Source organism: Pelophylax lessonae (assembly GCF_965119305.1).
Source record: "Pelophylax lessonae genome assembly, chromosome: 7".
Lineage (NCBI taxonomy): Eukaryota > Metazoa > Chordata > Amphibia > Anura > Ranidae > Pelophylax > Pelophylax lessonae.
The window spans coordinates 79,289,426-79,303,010 of record NC_138774.1 but is presented as its reverse complement, the minus strand read 5'-3'; the positions used below and the strand labels follow the sequence as shown (position 1 = coordinate 79,303,010).

General features: G+C 43.0%; 1 protein-coding gene across 1 annotated transcript in view; it reads left to right on the top strand.

Moving 5' to 3' along the window:
• The window catches only part of CCER2 (coiled-coil glutamate rich protein 2), a 31,977-nt gene that overhangs the window by 15,482 nt on the left and 2,910 nt on the right, over positions 1–13,585 (top strand). Inside the window, exon 5 of the mRNA XM_082262919.1 lies at positions 6,409–7,154. Within this exon, the coding sequence (XP_082119045.1) occupies positions 6,409–7,154 (746 nt within the window). The remainder of the gene's footprint in view (positions 1–6,408; positions 7,155–13,585) is intronic.

Genomic DNA, 13,585 nt, shown 5'->3' with positions numbered 1-13,585 from the left:
GCAGGTCTTGTGGATTGCAATAGCCGTACCCCGGGATTTAGATACCGGGGAGTGGCTCAAGAACCACTGGGGGTACAGGTGGGTCGGGAGTTTGGGGGCAGATGCGGCCGTGAAATGAGTCTCCTGCAGAAAAACCACCTGCGCCTTAAGTCGCTTCAGTTCCAGCCACAGACGGCTGCGTTTGTTGGGGGAGCAGAGACCACGAACATTGTAGGACACTACCTTAACCTCAGCCATGATGTCAGACACATGATCACCAGGGGCGCTGCCGCAGACACAGGGAGCCAGGCGCGGAAAAACCGGAACCTAGGGGAGAGGAAGAAAAAGAAGGGGGAGGGGGATGGAGAGGAAAAAAGGAAGAGGAAAGGGAGGCAGAGAGAGACAGTTATAGAGCCAAAAAAAGGAAAAAACCATGAACAAATAAACATACATTCAATGAACAACAAGGCCATGAAAAACACGGCCACCTGGGCAGTACGCCAGGCGATGGGGTCGGAGGAGGGCGCGGAGCCCACCCCCGGGCCCATGTCCAGTGACATGGCTGCCCCCTGCGGACCCCCCACTGGGGGGGGGGCGCCGAAGCCAGCCATGGTGCCCAAAATAGGGCAAACTCCCAAGGCCCCGTAGGGACAGGGATATGGCCTACAGGAGAAGTGCAGTCAGACACGAGGAGCAGGAGCCTGTACAGCCCCCGCAAAAACAGTGCAAAAAATAAACCGGGAATCATGAAATGAATAACGAACCCCACAAAGGAAAATAAACCCCCCTACCCCCTCCCCCAAGCAAACCAATTCCAGCAGCAGTCACAGGAAAGCCTCAGGAGGAGGCCCACCCAAACGAGAGGCAGAGAGCGGAGCGGGGGCAGACAGTCACTAGGATAAGAGTTTAGGCCTGGTCACCCCGGGGAGCCGGGCCAGGGGAAGCCCCGCCCGATCGGCGCTTGCGACCCCGAGAGCCCTTCCGAGCCCGAGCAGGGAGCCAGGGACCATTCTGCTGCGGGACAACCACATTGAGGTCTTGACGCCAGTCCACAAAGTCCACAGGGCCCAAATCCAGGCGGGATAGAAAGCCAGGGAGATCATCTTTCGTGCGCAGTATTGCAGATTTACCATTGTGCTCCGATTGGAGGCTAAAAGGAAAGCCCCAACGATACGTAGCTCCTGCGGCCCTCAGGGATTCCAATAGAGGCTGGAGAGAGCATCTTTGCATAAGGGTGCGTCTAGAGAGATCCTGATAGAAAAACAAGCAGGCTCCATCAAATTCAAAGAAAGGGCGTCTGCGCATCTTCTGCATGATCTGCTCTTTAATAACATAACGGTGGAGTTTACAAATGATGTCCCTGGGATTGTCAGCGTCTTGCGATGGCGGACGGAGCGCCCGGTGGGCCCTGTCGATCTCCATAGGGGCCGCCGCAGGCAAATCCAGGATCTCCCGGAAGATATCCTGTAAGGTGGGAACAATGTCTTTGGCAGCAGTTGCCTCCGGCATCCCTCTGATCCTGATATTAGATCTGCGGCTGCGGTTCTCCTGATCATCCATTTGGCAAAGTAGAGCCTCAATGCGCTGATCCTGTGCCCTAAACCGCTCCTGGAACTGCGTCAGCACAGGAAGGGAGTCTTCAACCTTCTGTTCCAGGGATTCCAGCCGGGAACCCAAATGGGCTGTGTCGGTCTTCAGCTGCTCAATGTCCTGCTTGAAGGCTGTCTCCACCCGGCTAGCAAAGCGGTCAAGATCAGCCTTAGTCGGGAGGGCCCAAATGTGCTGGCGCAGATCCCTATCCCCAAGGAGGTCTGGAACGTCAGAGCCCCGGTCGGGGGAAGCGGAGGACCCCGGGGAGGGTGGGGGTGCAGTGTCACTCACCAGCACGGGCGAAGGGATAGGAGACGCTTCGGGTTGGGAGCAGCCGTCAGCCGTAGGAGCAGTGGCTTCCCGCGAGTCGCGGTCCGGCGCCATCTTGGAGGGGCCTGCACGCTGGCCCCGATCCTCCGTAAAAAAGGAGCTGATGGAGGTCTTGGACGATCTCCCTGAGCCCCGAGGCTGGGACTGGGCCCTCCTGCGTTGTGACATGGGGGTTCAGGAGAAGTTGGAGCAGGCTGTCAGTCCGGTGTAAGGCTATAAAAGCGGCGAGCTGCGGGAGCCGAAGAGCAGTGCGTCCTCACTCGGTCATGTCCAAGCCACGCCCCCGACTCTTATCTATTTTATGTTTCTTGCTGCAAAAATCGCTATAGCCACTGCCTGGAAGAAACCAGTAGTAGGCTTGGCGGTTATGAAACGTAAGCTGACCTGGATCATGTTACACGAAAAGCTGGTCAGTATGCTGAAAGACAGATTCACTAGGTTTGATCGTGTTTGGGAGTGGGACCCTTGGCCTAAATACTTTCAACCTTCAGACACTTGAAGAGTGCGGATCGGGGCAGTGGGCTCTCTGACTGACCTCTTGGGCAGTTTTCCTCTGACTTCTCCACCCCTCCTTTTTTTTTTCTCTTTTCTACTTTAGACTTCTAAGGTTTCCATATTTGCTATTTGGTATGGAGTACTGTACTAAAAAGCGATTGTGACCCACGTCGGCTGACCGTTGGGATATGGAAATGTTGAGCCATTTTGTTTTTTGTGTCCCCCACATGGGCTTTCTGAAAGCCCTGATAGGGTGGTTTATCTCTGTGGGAAAGACAAGTTTTCGTGTTTGAGGTTGATATTAGAATATGATATTTTCTGGTTATGCCCGCCATTGATATACCGATATCACCCACCTGCGCTGCAGTCCTTTTTCTTATCTCTATTTTGATTCTATTTTGTTTGTGTACGAGTTGTATACTCCCCCCCCCCCCCCCTTTTTTTCATAAAACCTTAAGAAAACATTAAAATGGCATATTATTTTTATGCTAGTTGGGAAGGGTTATATCCACTTTCATTTTTTTTTTAATCTCTTTTTATTCAATTTTGCAAACCAACAAATCATACAGAAAAAGAAGAAAAAAAGAAAAAATAGATAATAATCACAATATCAAAGTCTATTATTCTATAATAGAAGAAAAAGAAAGAAAAGAAAAAGAAAGAAAGAAAAAGAAAGAAAAAAGAAATATATAAAGTATAATTTCTCAACATCCTAGCATAGGCTGGTCCATTTAAGTGATAGTGTTAGCGCATCACCCTTATATATGTGAATATAGAACCTAGATATGTAAAATAAATATCATTTATTTTATTTATCATATCACATAAAAATCATTTTTTTATATTGTTTTATTGTTCCATTTGGGGAAATTACACTCCTGTTCTATCCTAGTTAAAGGAATTATTAGGATAGGAGGTGACGGATGTTCTCCTCTACTAGAATACAGACAGCATTAAAATGCTGACCGTGACTCTGACCCTTTCTCATCCTTTTCAATACTGGGGTTACATTTTAGCACCTTGGAGTTGTAAAAGCTGTTGGTAACCATTGTTGTCCTGTAAATGTAATAAGAGCAGGGATATCAGTTCCTCCATGTGCCTTCAGTGTTCATAGATAAAACCCACTATTTAATGTCATAGCTTTGGGACCCAAGGTTCTTTCCTGAAGTGTCTTGGAACTGCTGAAGTACGTTAGAACTAGCTATTATGACCATTCATCAAGAAGGTGAATTCCTGGCCTGGGATTTTTAATTGGCACCAAGAATACAAACAACCAAATTTTATTAATACTGTTTCTTAAAAGAGACAATACACTCTAACATATTAAATGACACCAAAAGAAAATGTACATAAATTCAAAACAATATACTGTTTATAGTGCAACACATTTTCAATGCTTAATGTTTTTTTGTAAACTGTAAGCATTGAAGATGTGCTGTACTGTTAACAGTATATGATGGTTTAGAATTTATGTACATTTTCTTTTGGTGTCTTTTAATGTTAGACTTCAGTCACATATAGGCGTCTCGGATCGCGGGCAGAATCGCAGGACGCCTATCGCCCCCAAAAAAAAGTACAAGAACTTCTTTTGGGCGACAAGCGATTCTGTTTGCACGATTTTACCGCGATTCGTTGGGTGACAATCGCGGCCAAATCACGCCACGTTTGAGGTGCCATTGCAAGTCACGGGAATGCACGGGCGTCCCGTGATTTGCAATGATTCACAATCCGAGAAGCCTATATGTGAATGGAGCCTTAGAGAGTATTGTGTCTTTTAAGAAACTCTATTAATAAATATTGTGAATTTTAATTTGACTGTTTGTAATCTTGGTGCCAATTAAAAATCCCAGGCCACAAATTCACCTTTTTGATACGACTATATAGGGATGTGGCACCTTGAAACAACTTTGGGTCTAATTAAGACAATCAATTATCTATGACCATTCATCTATGAAGAATTATGTATGTTATGTTACTCATTAAGAAGAATGCCTTGTTTACTATCACCCATATCTTATATACCCCCTGGCAGTATTGCCAATCTCTGGACCATAACTGCATATTATCTACACTCTTTTCAACATTTCTGGTCTCTCTTTTCATATTATACAACTATGATGTATAATATTCTTCATGTTAACATAAGTCTCTCAAGTCCCCCAAATTGTATAAACAAATATTAACCACTTGCCAACTGTATACAGTACATATACAGCGGCAAAGGCGGCTTTCCTGCGCTGTGTAGTACGTGATCCGTGTGACAGGCCAGAGAGGGCCCCCCCCCACCCCGGCTGTGCTGCAATTGGCTGCAGCACAAAGCAATCAGCAGGTGCTAGCCGCTCATTGGTCACCGTCACACGACGATCAGCTCCAGAGATTATTGAAGAGAGCCCTGTGTAAGTAAACAAACACAGGGCTCTCTTCTGACAGCAGCAATGTGCAAAGCAGGAAGTTAAAAACAGCAAATTGCTTAGTAAAAAAACCTTACACAGTACACAGTAAAACATGTTGGTCACACATTAAACCCCTTGATCCCCCTAGATGTTAACCCCTTCCCTTCCAGTGTCATTAGTACAGAGACAGTGCATATTTTTAGCACTGATCTCTGTTTTGGTGTCACAGGTTCCCAAAAAAGTGTCAGTTAGGTGTCCGAATTGTCCGCCGCAATATTGCAGTCCCGCAATAAGTCGCTGATCGCCGCCATTACTAGTATAAAAAATATATATATGTATGTGAATAACCTTACTAGGAAAGGCTACCTATAGCGCTTGCTTAATATTAGTATTATTGATGCTTTCAGAAATTACTTATGAATAAGGTGCATAAATATTGTAGTGCAAACAATGCAAATATGATTCAAAGCAAATTATATACAAAGTAAATACAATAAATAAAATAAAATAAATGATTGAGTGTTTTAAATATTCCAGTTCAATATAAAGTGCATGAGATGTAAAAATATCTAATTGGTGCAAATATTGCAATTCAAGAGACGTGAATAACCTTTCCTACTAAGGTTATTCTCATACACTCACTCACACTTTTACTATAGCAGCTGCATGCATTTTCCTTAGTCCATTTGTGGCCCATTGGCGCATAGGGGATATACCAACAGTATATCATACTTATATATATATATATATATATATATATATATGTGTGTGTGTGTATATATATATATAAATAGAAATTGCATAAATATATTCAAACCAATCAATATATACTTTTAGGGATTTTTTTTATACCAAAAATATGTAGCAGAATACATTTTGGCATAAATTGATGAAGAAATGTGATTTTTTTTTTTTTTTTTGGATGGGTTTTATAGCAGAAAGTAAAAAATATTGTTTTTTTTTAACTTGGTATTTTTTAGTTTATAGAGCACAAAATAAAAACCATAGAGGTGACCAAATGCCACCAAAAGAAAGCTCTATCTTTGGGGAAAAAGGACATACATTTTATTTGGGTACAGTGTCCCACGACCGCACAATTTTCAGTTAAAGTAACGCAATGCCATATCACAAAAAATGTCCTGGTCATGTAGGGGGTAAAACCTTCCGGAGGTCAAGTGGTTAATTGTAAACCTCAAGCACCTTGTAGTGCATGCATTTACAGTACTTGCCTTAAAATTAATTTTGTGACCAGGGAAAACACTGGCTCCTTGGAACAGACATTGTTTTTTTCCTGTATGCAGACAGTGAATAGGATCCAGTATCTTCCCCAGACATAAAGAAAGTCTTCAGAAGACAAACCCTGGTACCATCTGCACTTCACCTATAATGATATTTTTTAAAATTTTGGTGGGCATGGCAGGCTTAATTTAATATTCTTTCTACTCATCCTTCTTCTAACAATAATATAATTTAAGGTAGTTCTGATTTTCTTTTTTACTTGCATAGAGCAACAAAATGTTATTATAAGGTACAGTAATGGGTGTTATCTAAAATCGATGGTCTCAGCTGTGACATCTAACATCACTTGCCTATGTTCTGCTTGTGTTTATGCTACCTTTAGAAAAGTCACAGCAGCATGAAGAACGGGAAAGCAGCGAAGAAGAAGAACTTCGAAAGAGAACCAATGAAAGTCCTGTACCTGCTCCTAAAAGAGATACACAATCAAAAAGGGGAACAGAAAATGAAGAATTTGAGAAGATTGAAAAAGTGGAGGTGAAACAGAAAGAGCACGGTGCATCAGCTGAGGAGAAAGCAAAGGAGCTGCTGGAGGAAGAGGAGGACAAAAGAAGCCCAACTGTAAAGAGAAATGACAGTCAAGAAAAAAGAGCTGGGGATGTGGTCAGAGATGCTGCAGCCACCAAGAGAAAGGAGAAAAGAAAATTTAGTGATGAGAGTGAGAAAGACAGCTCAGAGGAAGATCATGGCAGAGGATACCATGAGAACAGCAAAGGGTGGTACCAAGGGGACCATGACGAATGGGAAAAAAGAAAAAGAGGATCCCAAAGGAGAATGGCAGAGGACCCCAGCCAAGAAGAAACAGCCCAGTTTGAGACCGAAGACAGACGTCTGAAATATTTAAACTCCAAGAATCACATGCATGGTTATCCTCATGAAGAGAAGAGACACATCCACCACCCAGAAGAAGGAGATATGGAGAGGGAGAGGAACTACTATGGACAAGAAGATGATGAAATGGAGAGGGAGAGACACCATCACAATGGTAGACCTGGAAATCATGAAGAAAGAGAAGAGGAAGAAGAGAGGGAGCTGGAGGAAATGGAAGAACGAGAGGAGCATAGAGCTGAGGTGAGACAGTGAGAATACAAGTCAACATTAATGGGTGAAAAGTATTTAAAGCCTATCTCAAGCTATCCTTCCTCACCCATCGAATTGCCCAACCACATAAAAAATACTAAAAGTACCCAAATACTATTTTGTAATTCCCAGGTTACACCAGCTCCCAAGTCCTCTATTTTCTGGGCTACAGATGTTCAATCCAATCTGTGGCCATGTTGCTGCTTAGGTGACATATACACTCCTTCTTTCAATTATGAGAATGGGATGGGGTACATTTGCCCATATACTTTTGCCCTTTGCTTTGAAAAACATTGAGCTGTCTTAACTGTCCATCCTCTGTTAGTTGCCTGGCTCTCATATTGACCTTCTGGTTTTGATACGTTCTCAGCCACTGACCAGAAACAAATGTTCATATCAGGAAAGTAAAGCCTGGTACACACTATTAGTTTTTTCCATTAAATTGAAAAAAAAAAAACTTTCAGCTCCAGTCAGAGCCACTGTACCAATGACCAGATGTTGGTACAGCGATCTCCCCTGCTGAGCTGTTGTGTTATGACAGGGGGACAGCCCCCCAACCAGAACACTGCAATCAGGGCTCTCCACCACTGGCGAGAGCGCCATTCGGGAGGCGGTCGGCTACTGGTTTTCCAAACTCCCAGCTTCTGTTGGACAGGGTGCCATACACACAGGCTAAATGTCAGCCATTATTTTTTCAACTGGCCGATGTCGACTGGCATTTGCCCCATTTATACGGGGCATTAAGAGTCAAGCCAGAAGTCATTATCTACATACCTGTTCAAGATTAGTGACTCAAACCACTGAATAAAGAGGGACAGGATGAAATCCAGGCAACTTGCACTTTCAGAATGAGAAGTCAGTCTCCTCTTTTGTTTCTTACCTTAGGGCCCGATTCACACCTATGCATTTTTAGTGCTTTTTGCATTTTGCAGAAATGCACTACAGTCCATTTTACATTGTTTCCTATGGAACACGTTCTGTAGTGCAAATCTGTAAAATGCAAAAAGCACTATAAAATGCATAGGTGTGAATCGGGCCCTAGGGTAAGAAAGAAAAGAGGAGACTGACTTCTCATTCTGAAAGTGCAAGTTGCCTGGATTTCATCCTGTCCCTCTTTATTCAGTGGTTTGAGTCACTAATCTTGAACAGGTAGGTAGATAATGACTTCTGGCTTAACTCTTAATGCCCCATATAAATGGGGCAAATGCCAGTCGACATCGAAATGAGGTGTGAATTAGGCCTTAAAATGTATCTAAACCCCAAAATAAAATTGTAATATATTGCATCTTAACATTCCTTAGGTGTGGTGGCAGCATTCGTGTTTTTCTTCATTTATTTTCACCTGGGTGATCCTGCTAGTATCACATTTTCTGTCCTAGTTCTCACTGTCCTCACTGTACTGTATCTATGGAGGGGCAGTGTTGTTAACTTAGACCAGGGGTCTTCAGACTATGGCCCTCCAGTTGTTCAGGAACTACAATTCCCATCATGCCTAGTCATGTCTGTGAATGTCAGAGTTTTACAATGCCTCATGGGATGTGTAGTTCCGCAACAGCTGTCGGGCTGTAGTTTGAGGATCCTTGTCTTAGACTGTTCTTCTTATCTGGACTACAAACATCCCCCCTCTCAGCTCTACTACAAAGGGTAAATTATTTTGTGTTTCACAGAATTTAGTTTGGAAGGCTGATAACATTGTTTGAGATTTCAGTTTGGTGAACTGGGAATTGCAAGGGCAGGATCTACAGATATGTTTCTGTATTTGCAGAAAATCTACCTTGCCTGAAGAATAGAAAACTAGCGTAGCCACCACATCTAAGGGCTGCTCATCTGCAATAAATACAAATTTATTTTTGGTTTTGGACATACAACCAACCTGAAATAATACTTTCCTTTTTTGGTGGTGACAGCAACTCCAATATGCTAATAAGTCTGTTTTCAATGTAAGCATCCTGGGTGCCTGAAACTACTGGCGGTAAATAATAATGCATAGTACTCAAGAGTCATATAAAACAATCACAATTGTGTTCTTTCATTTGTTAACTTTGAACGGACTTAACTGATTAAAGAAGAACTATGGCCCGTTATTAAAATGTAAGTGCTTGCGGAAAGTATAAGTCCGTATGCATTTGCAGTTTTATTTTTATCTCTCCTTTAAAGTCCCACAGACATCTGTTGATGCCTCCAGTAAAGTCCATATAATGCAGCTTCTTCTGATGGTGTCACAACAATCCTGAACTGCTTCTGAATTCAGACTGTGCCTTCTTGCATTACAGTGTCATTAAAAAATGTTGCGGGGAGTGTGGCTATGGATATTGTCACTGCTGATTCACAAGCCTGTAGTTTGTAAGTCACAGTCACCTGGCCACACCTAGTCATGCCCACTGCTTTCTGGATTGACAGCACTGCCTCTGTTGCTGAAACCCTCTGAGCTGCAGTGTCTAGGAAGGGGGAGTATGTGAGATACTCAAAAGAAGGAAGATTTGGCCAACTCATGGAAGATAAATTACATTTTTTGGTTTACTTTATAAGCCTTGTACATCACATAGTAACTGGATTCAAAATCTATTCTGTGAATCTTCCCAAAAACCATTCATTTTATGTCCAACTTAGGCCCTAGGCTATGTCCCCTTACCTGGGTTACCAACTTCTCGCAAATTTTTTTTAGTTACAGAACATGGAAAATTTACAGAGTGAGTGAGTACACATTGCTATGGCCTTGATGCTTAGCTTCATACTGTGGCAATTTTAACTAGACATGTCAAGTTTCACAGGCAGCAACACATCGCCTGTCAAATTTGCCTGTTGAGCTCATTGTGGCTGTGCAGTAGCCACAAGCCAAATGCTTGGCTTGTGGTTGTGACAGTATTTCAATGCAAAATTCTCATTTGGCTGGGAAAAAAAAAAACAGTCAGAAGGCAGAAGTATCACCTCCTGCACTAACAGTGGGAGAGTCTTAAAGGGGCATTAAATACCAGGCGTGTGAATTAAGTAAAGAGTACAGGTACAGAGTAAAGTGTGTGCTACATACAGAGTGCAGGATTCAGGGGTGTGCTGCATACAGAGTGCAGGGTTAAAGGGTGCACTGCATACAGAAAGTAGGGTTCAGGGGTGCACTGTGTACAGAATGTAGGGTTCAGGGGTGTGCTGCATACAGAGTGCCGGGTTAAAGGGTGCGCTGCATACAGAATGCAAGGTGTAGGGGTGCATTGCATACAGAATGTAGGGTTCAGGGGTGTGCTGCGTACAGAATGCAGGGTTTAGGGGTGTGCTGCATACTGAATGCAAGGTTCAGGGGTGTGCTGCTTACAGAATACAGGGTTAAGGGGTGCGCTGTGTACAGAATGCAGAGTTCAGGGGTGCGCTGCATACAGAGTGCAGGGTTCAGGTGTCCCCCCTTTTCCCTCAAATAGCCCTCACACCACCCTCCTTGACAATACCTGATAGAGAACTGCAGCTGCAGAAGAGCAGGATAAGTTACTCAGGAGGAGAGTGTAGTGTAGCTGCTGGGAACACGGGGCCAAGGGCACAGGCATTAGGAGCTATTGCCACCAGACAAGCCCCAGATTCCAACTACCTATCTATGCAGTGAGGTGCCAGGCAGAGCACAGTTGAGATCACTCCGCAGCCAGCACTAGAGGATCAGGATCGACAAATGCGGTTGTCTGCTCCTTCCGCCACCGGCTCCAGCCTGCTATTTAAATATTGTCCCACCTGACTTCAAACTCTGCCTGGATAAGTGGTTGCTGGTGCTGCATTAAGCTTTCAAGGGGTTCTTTCTTACACTTGCCAACACTAACCTGCCTAAAAAAAGGACTGCTTTTTATTGGCATAAAATTTCTCTAACAGACATCTACTGACAGCTGTAAAAAACACTATCAGTAAATTTACTGACGGATGACAAACCTGTCTCTAATTTGTCACTGATGAAATTCTCCTTTAAAATGGGGCAGGGTAGTTATCAGTGATTGCTCAGTGCAATTGGATCTATCTAAGGTTTTATACCCCAGTGATAAGTTTGTATTGAACCAGAATAAGTAGCAAAGTGCATGCAGCTCTGCTGTACACTATCTGCAGTTTTGGCGTGTCTTAGATTCATTACAGGATAGATTCTATTAATGTTTTTCAGTCTGAATTTGTTTTCAGTCAGACTTTATGACGGTTCTTTAGGGAGTCCATTGGACTTTAGTAATTTGATACAACAGCAGCAGCTATAAAATGTTCCTATAATAAATACTGGGCTCTGTCAGTGCTCATTAAAGTAGAATTCTGTGTCTGTCCCTATAAATTAAACTTCACCTATTACCTGAACAAAGTTAAAGCAGTCATTATGTGGGACAGAGCAACCCATCTACAACGCAGAATTTTAAAGTAGAAAACCAGCAATGGCAGACTCCTTGTTTCTACTTTAAAGCCAAATTTATTCTTCAGTTTAAATCAGCTAAAACAGCCACAACCTGAGCAGCTACAGACAGGGACCCTTGATTTCTTTGGGGAAGCAGTAACTTCATTGCAGAGGTCGGACGCACCTCCTATTGAAGCCTGTAGACCTTTAATTATTAGAGCTCATGTTCCCCTTTAATTATTAGAGCTCATGTTCCCCTTTAATTGAACAGCTCTGACTCAGCAGAAGGTGGGTCAGAATTCTTCGCAGGGATCACTGCTTCCCCTCTTTGCAGCTGCTGGCAGGGGGCAGGCTTTTTTACCCCCACGACTTGGGCTTTGGCTGTTTTTTTTTTTTAATAAAGAAAGGTAACTGTAAAATTTGGCAAGCCTTCCATTTTGATGGACCAGATCTGTATTTAGCTTATTTTTTCTGAAAGTTCAATAGAGCTTTTGCAAAAATTTGAACAATAAAAAAATCTGAATCTTAAACTAAAATGTTGCAGTTTTTTTAATATAAGATGTATATTTGCTTCCTTAGTGAGTTTTACATACTGTTTGTGAGCCTGAATATTCAGTTTAAAGCCCAAATGAACCTTATATTACAGTGCCCTGAAAATGTATTCATACCCCTTGCATTTTTCCATATTTTGTCATGTTACAACCAAAAACATAAATGTATTTTATTGGGATTTTATGTGATAGACCAACACAAAGTGGCACATAATTGTGAAGTGGAAGGAAAATGATAAATCGTTTTCAAAATGTTTTGGATAAAATATGCGAAAAGTGTGGCGTGCATTTGTATTCAGCCCCCTGAGTCAATACTTTATAGAACCACCTTTCACTCCAATTACAGCTGCAAGTCTTTTTTGGTATTTCTCTATCAGCTTTGCACATCTAAAGAGTGAAATATTTGCCCATTCTTCTTTGCAAAATAGCTCAAGCTCTGTCAGGTTGGATGGACAGCATCTGTGCACAGCAATTTTCAAGTCCTGCCACAAATTCTCAATTGGATTTAGGTCTGGACTTTGACGGGGCCATTCTAACACATGAAATGCTTTGAGCTAAACCATTCCATTGTGGCTCTGGCTGTATGTTTAGGGTCGTTGTCCTGTTGGAAGGTGAACCTGCGCCTAATGCCCCATACACACGTGCAGATTATCTGCAGACTTTTGTCTGCAGACTTACCTTTTCTATGTAGTGCAAGGGCCTGCTGGATTGCATACAAATTGAAAGTGTTTAGGTTTGACCTCATATTATATGGTTTTGGTAAGTCTGCAGACAAAAGTCTGCAGATAATCTGCACGTGTGTATGGGGCATCAGTCTCAAGTCTTTTGCAGACTCTAACAGGCTTTTTTTTCAAAGACTGCCCTGTATTTGGCTCCATTCATCTTCCCATCAACCCTGACCAGCTTTCCTGTTTCTGCTGAAGAAAATCATCCCCACAACATGATGCTGTCACCACCATGTTTCACAGTGGGGATGGTGTGTTCAGGGGATGTGCAGTGTTAGTTTTCCGCCACACATAGTGTTTTGCTTTTAGGGCAAAAAGTTTAATTTTGGTCTCATCTGACCAGAGCACCTTCTTCCACATATTTGCTGTGCCCCCCTCATGGCTTCTCCCAAACTGCAAACAGGACTTTCTTTCAACAATGACTTTCTTCTTGTAACTCTTCCATAAAGTCCAGATTTGTGGAGGGTATGACTAATGGTTGTTCTGTGGACAGATTCTCCCACCTGGGCTGTGGATCTCTTCAGCTCCTCCAGAGTTACCATGGGTCTCTGCTTCTCTGATTAATGCTCTCTTTGCCTGGCCTGCAGTTTAGGTGGACGGCCATGTCCTGGTAGGTTTGCAGTTGTGCCATGCTCTTTTCATTTTCGGATGATGGATTGACCAGTCTTTCATGAGATGTTCAAAAGTTGGGATATTTTTTATAACCTAACCCTGCTTTAAACTTCTCCACAACTTTATCCCTGACCTGTCTGGTGTGTTCCTTGGCCTTCATAATGCTGTTTGTTCACTAAGGTTCTCTAACAA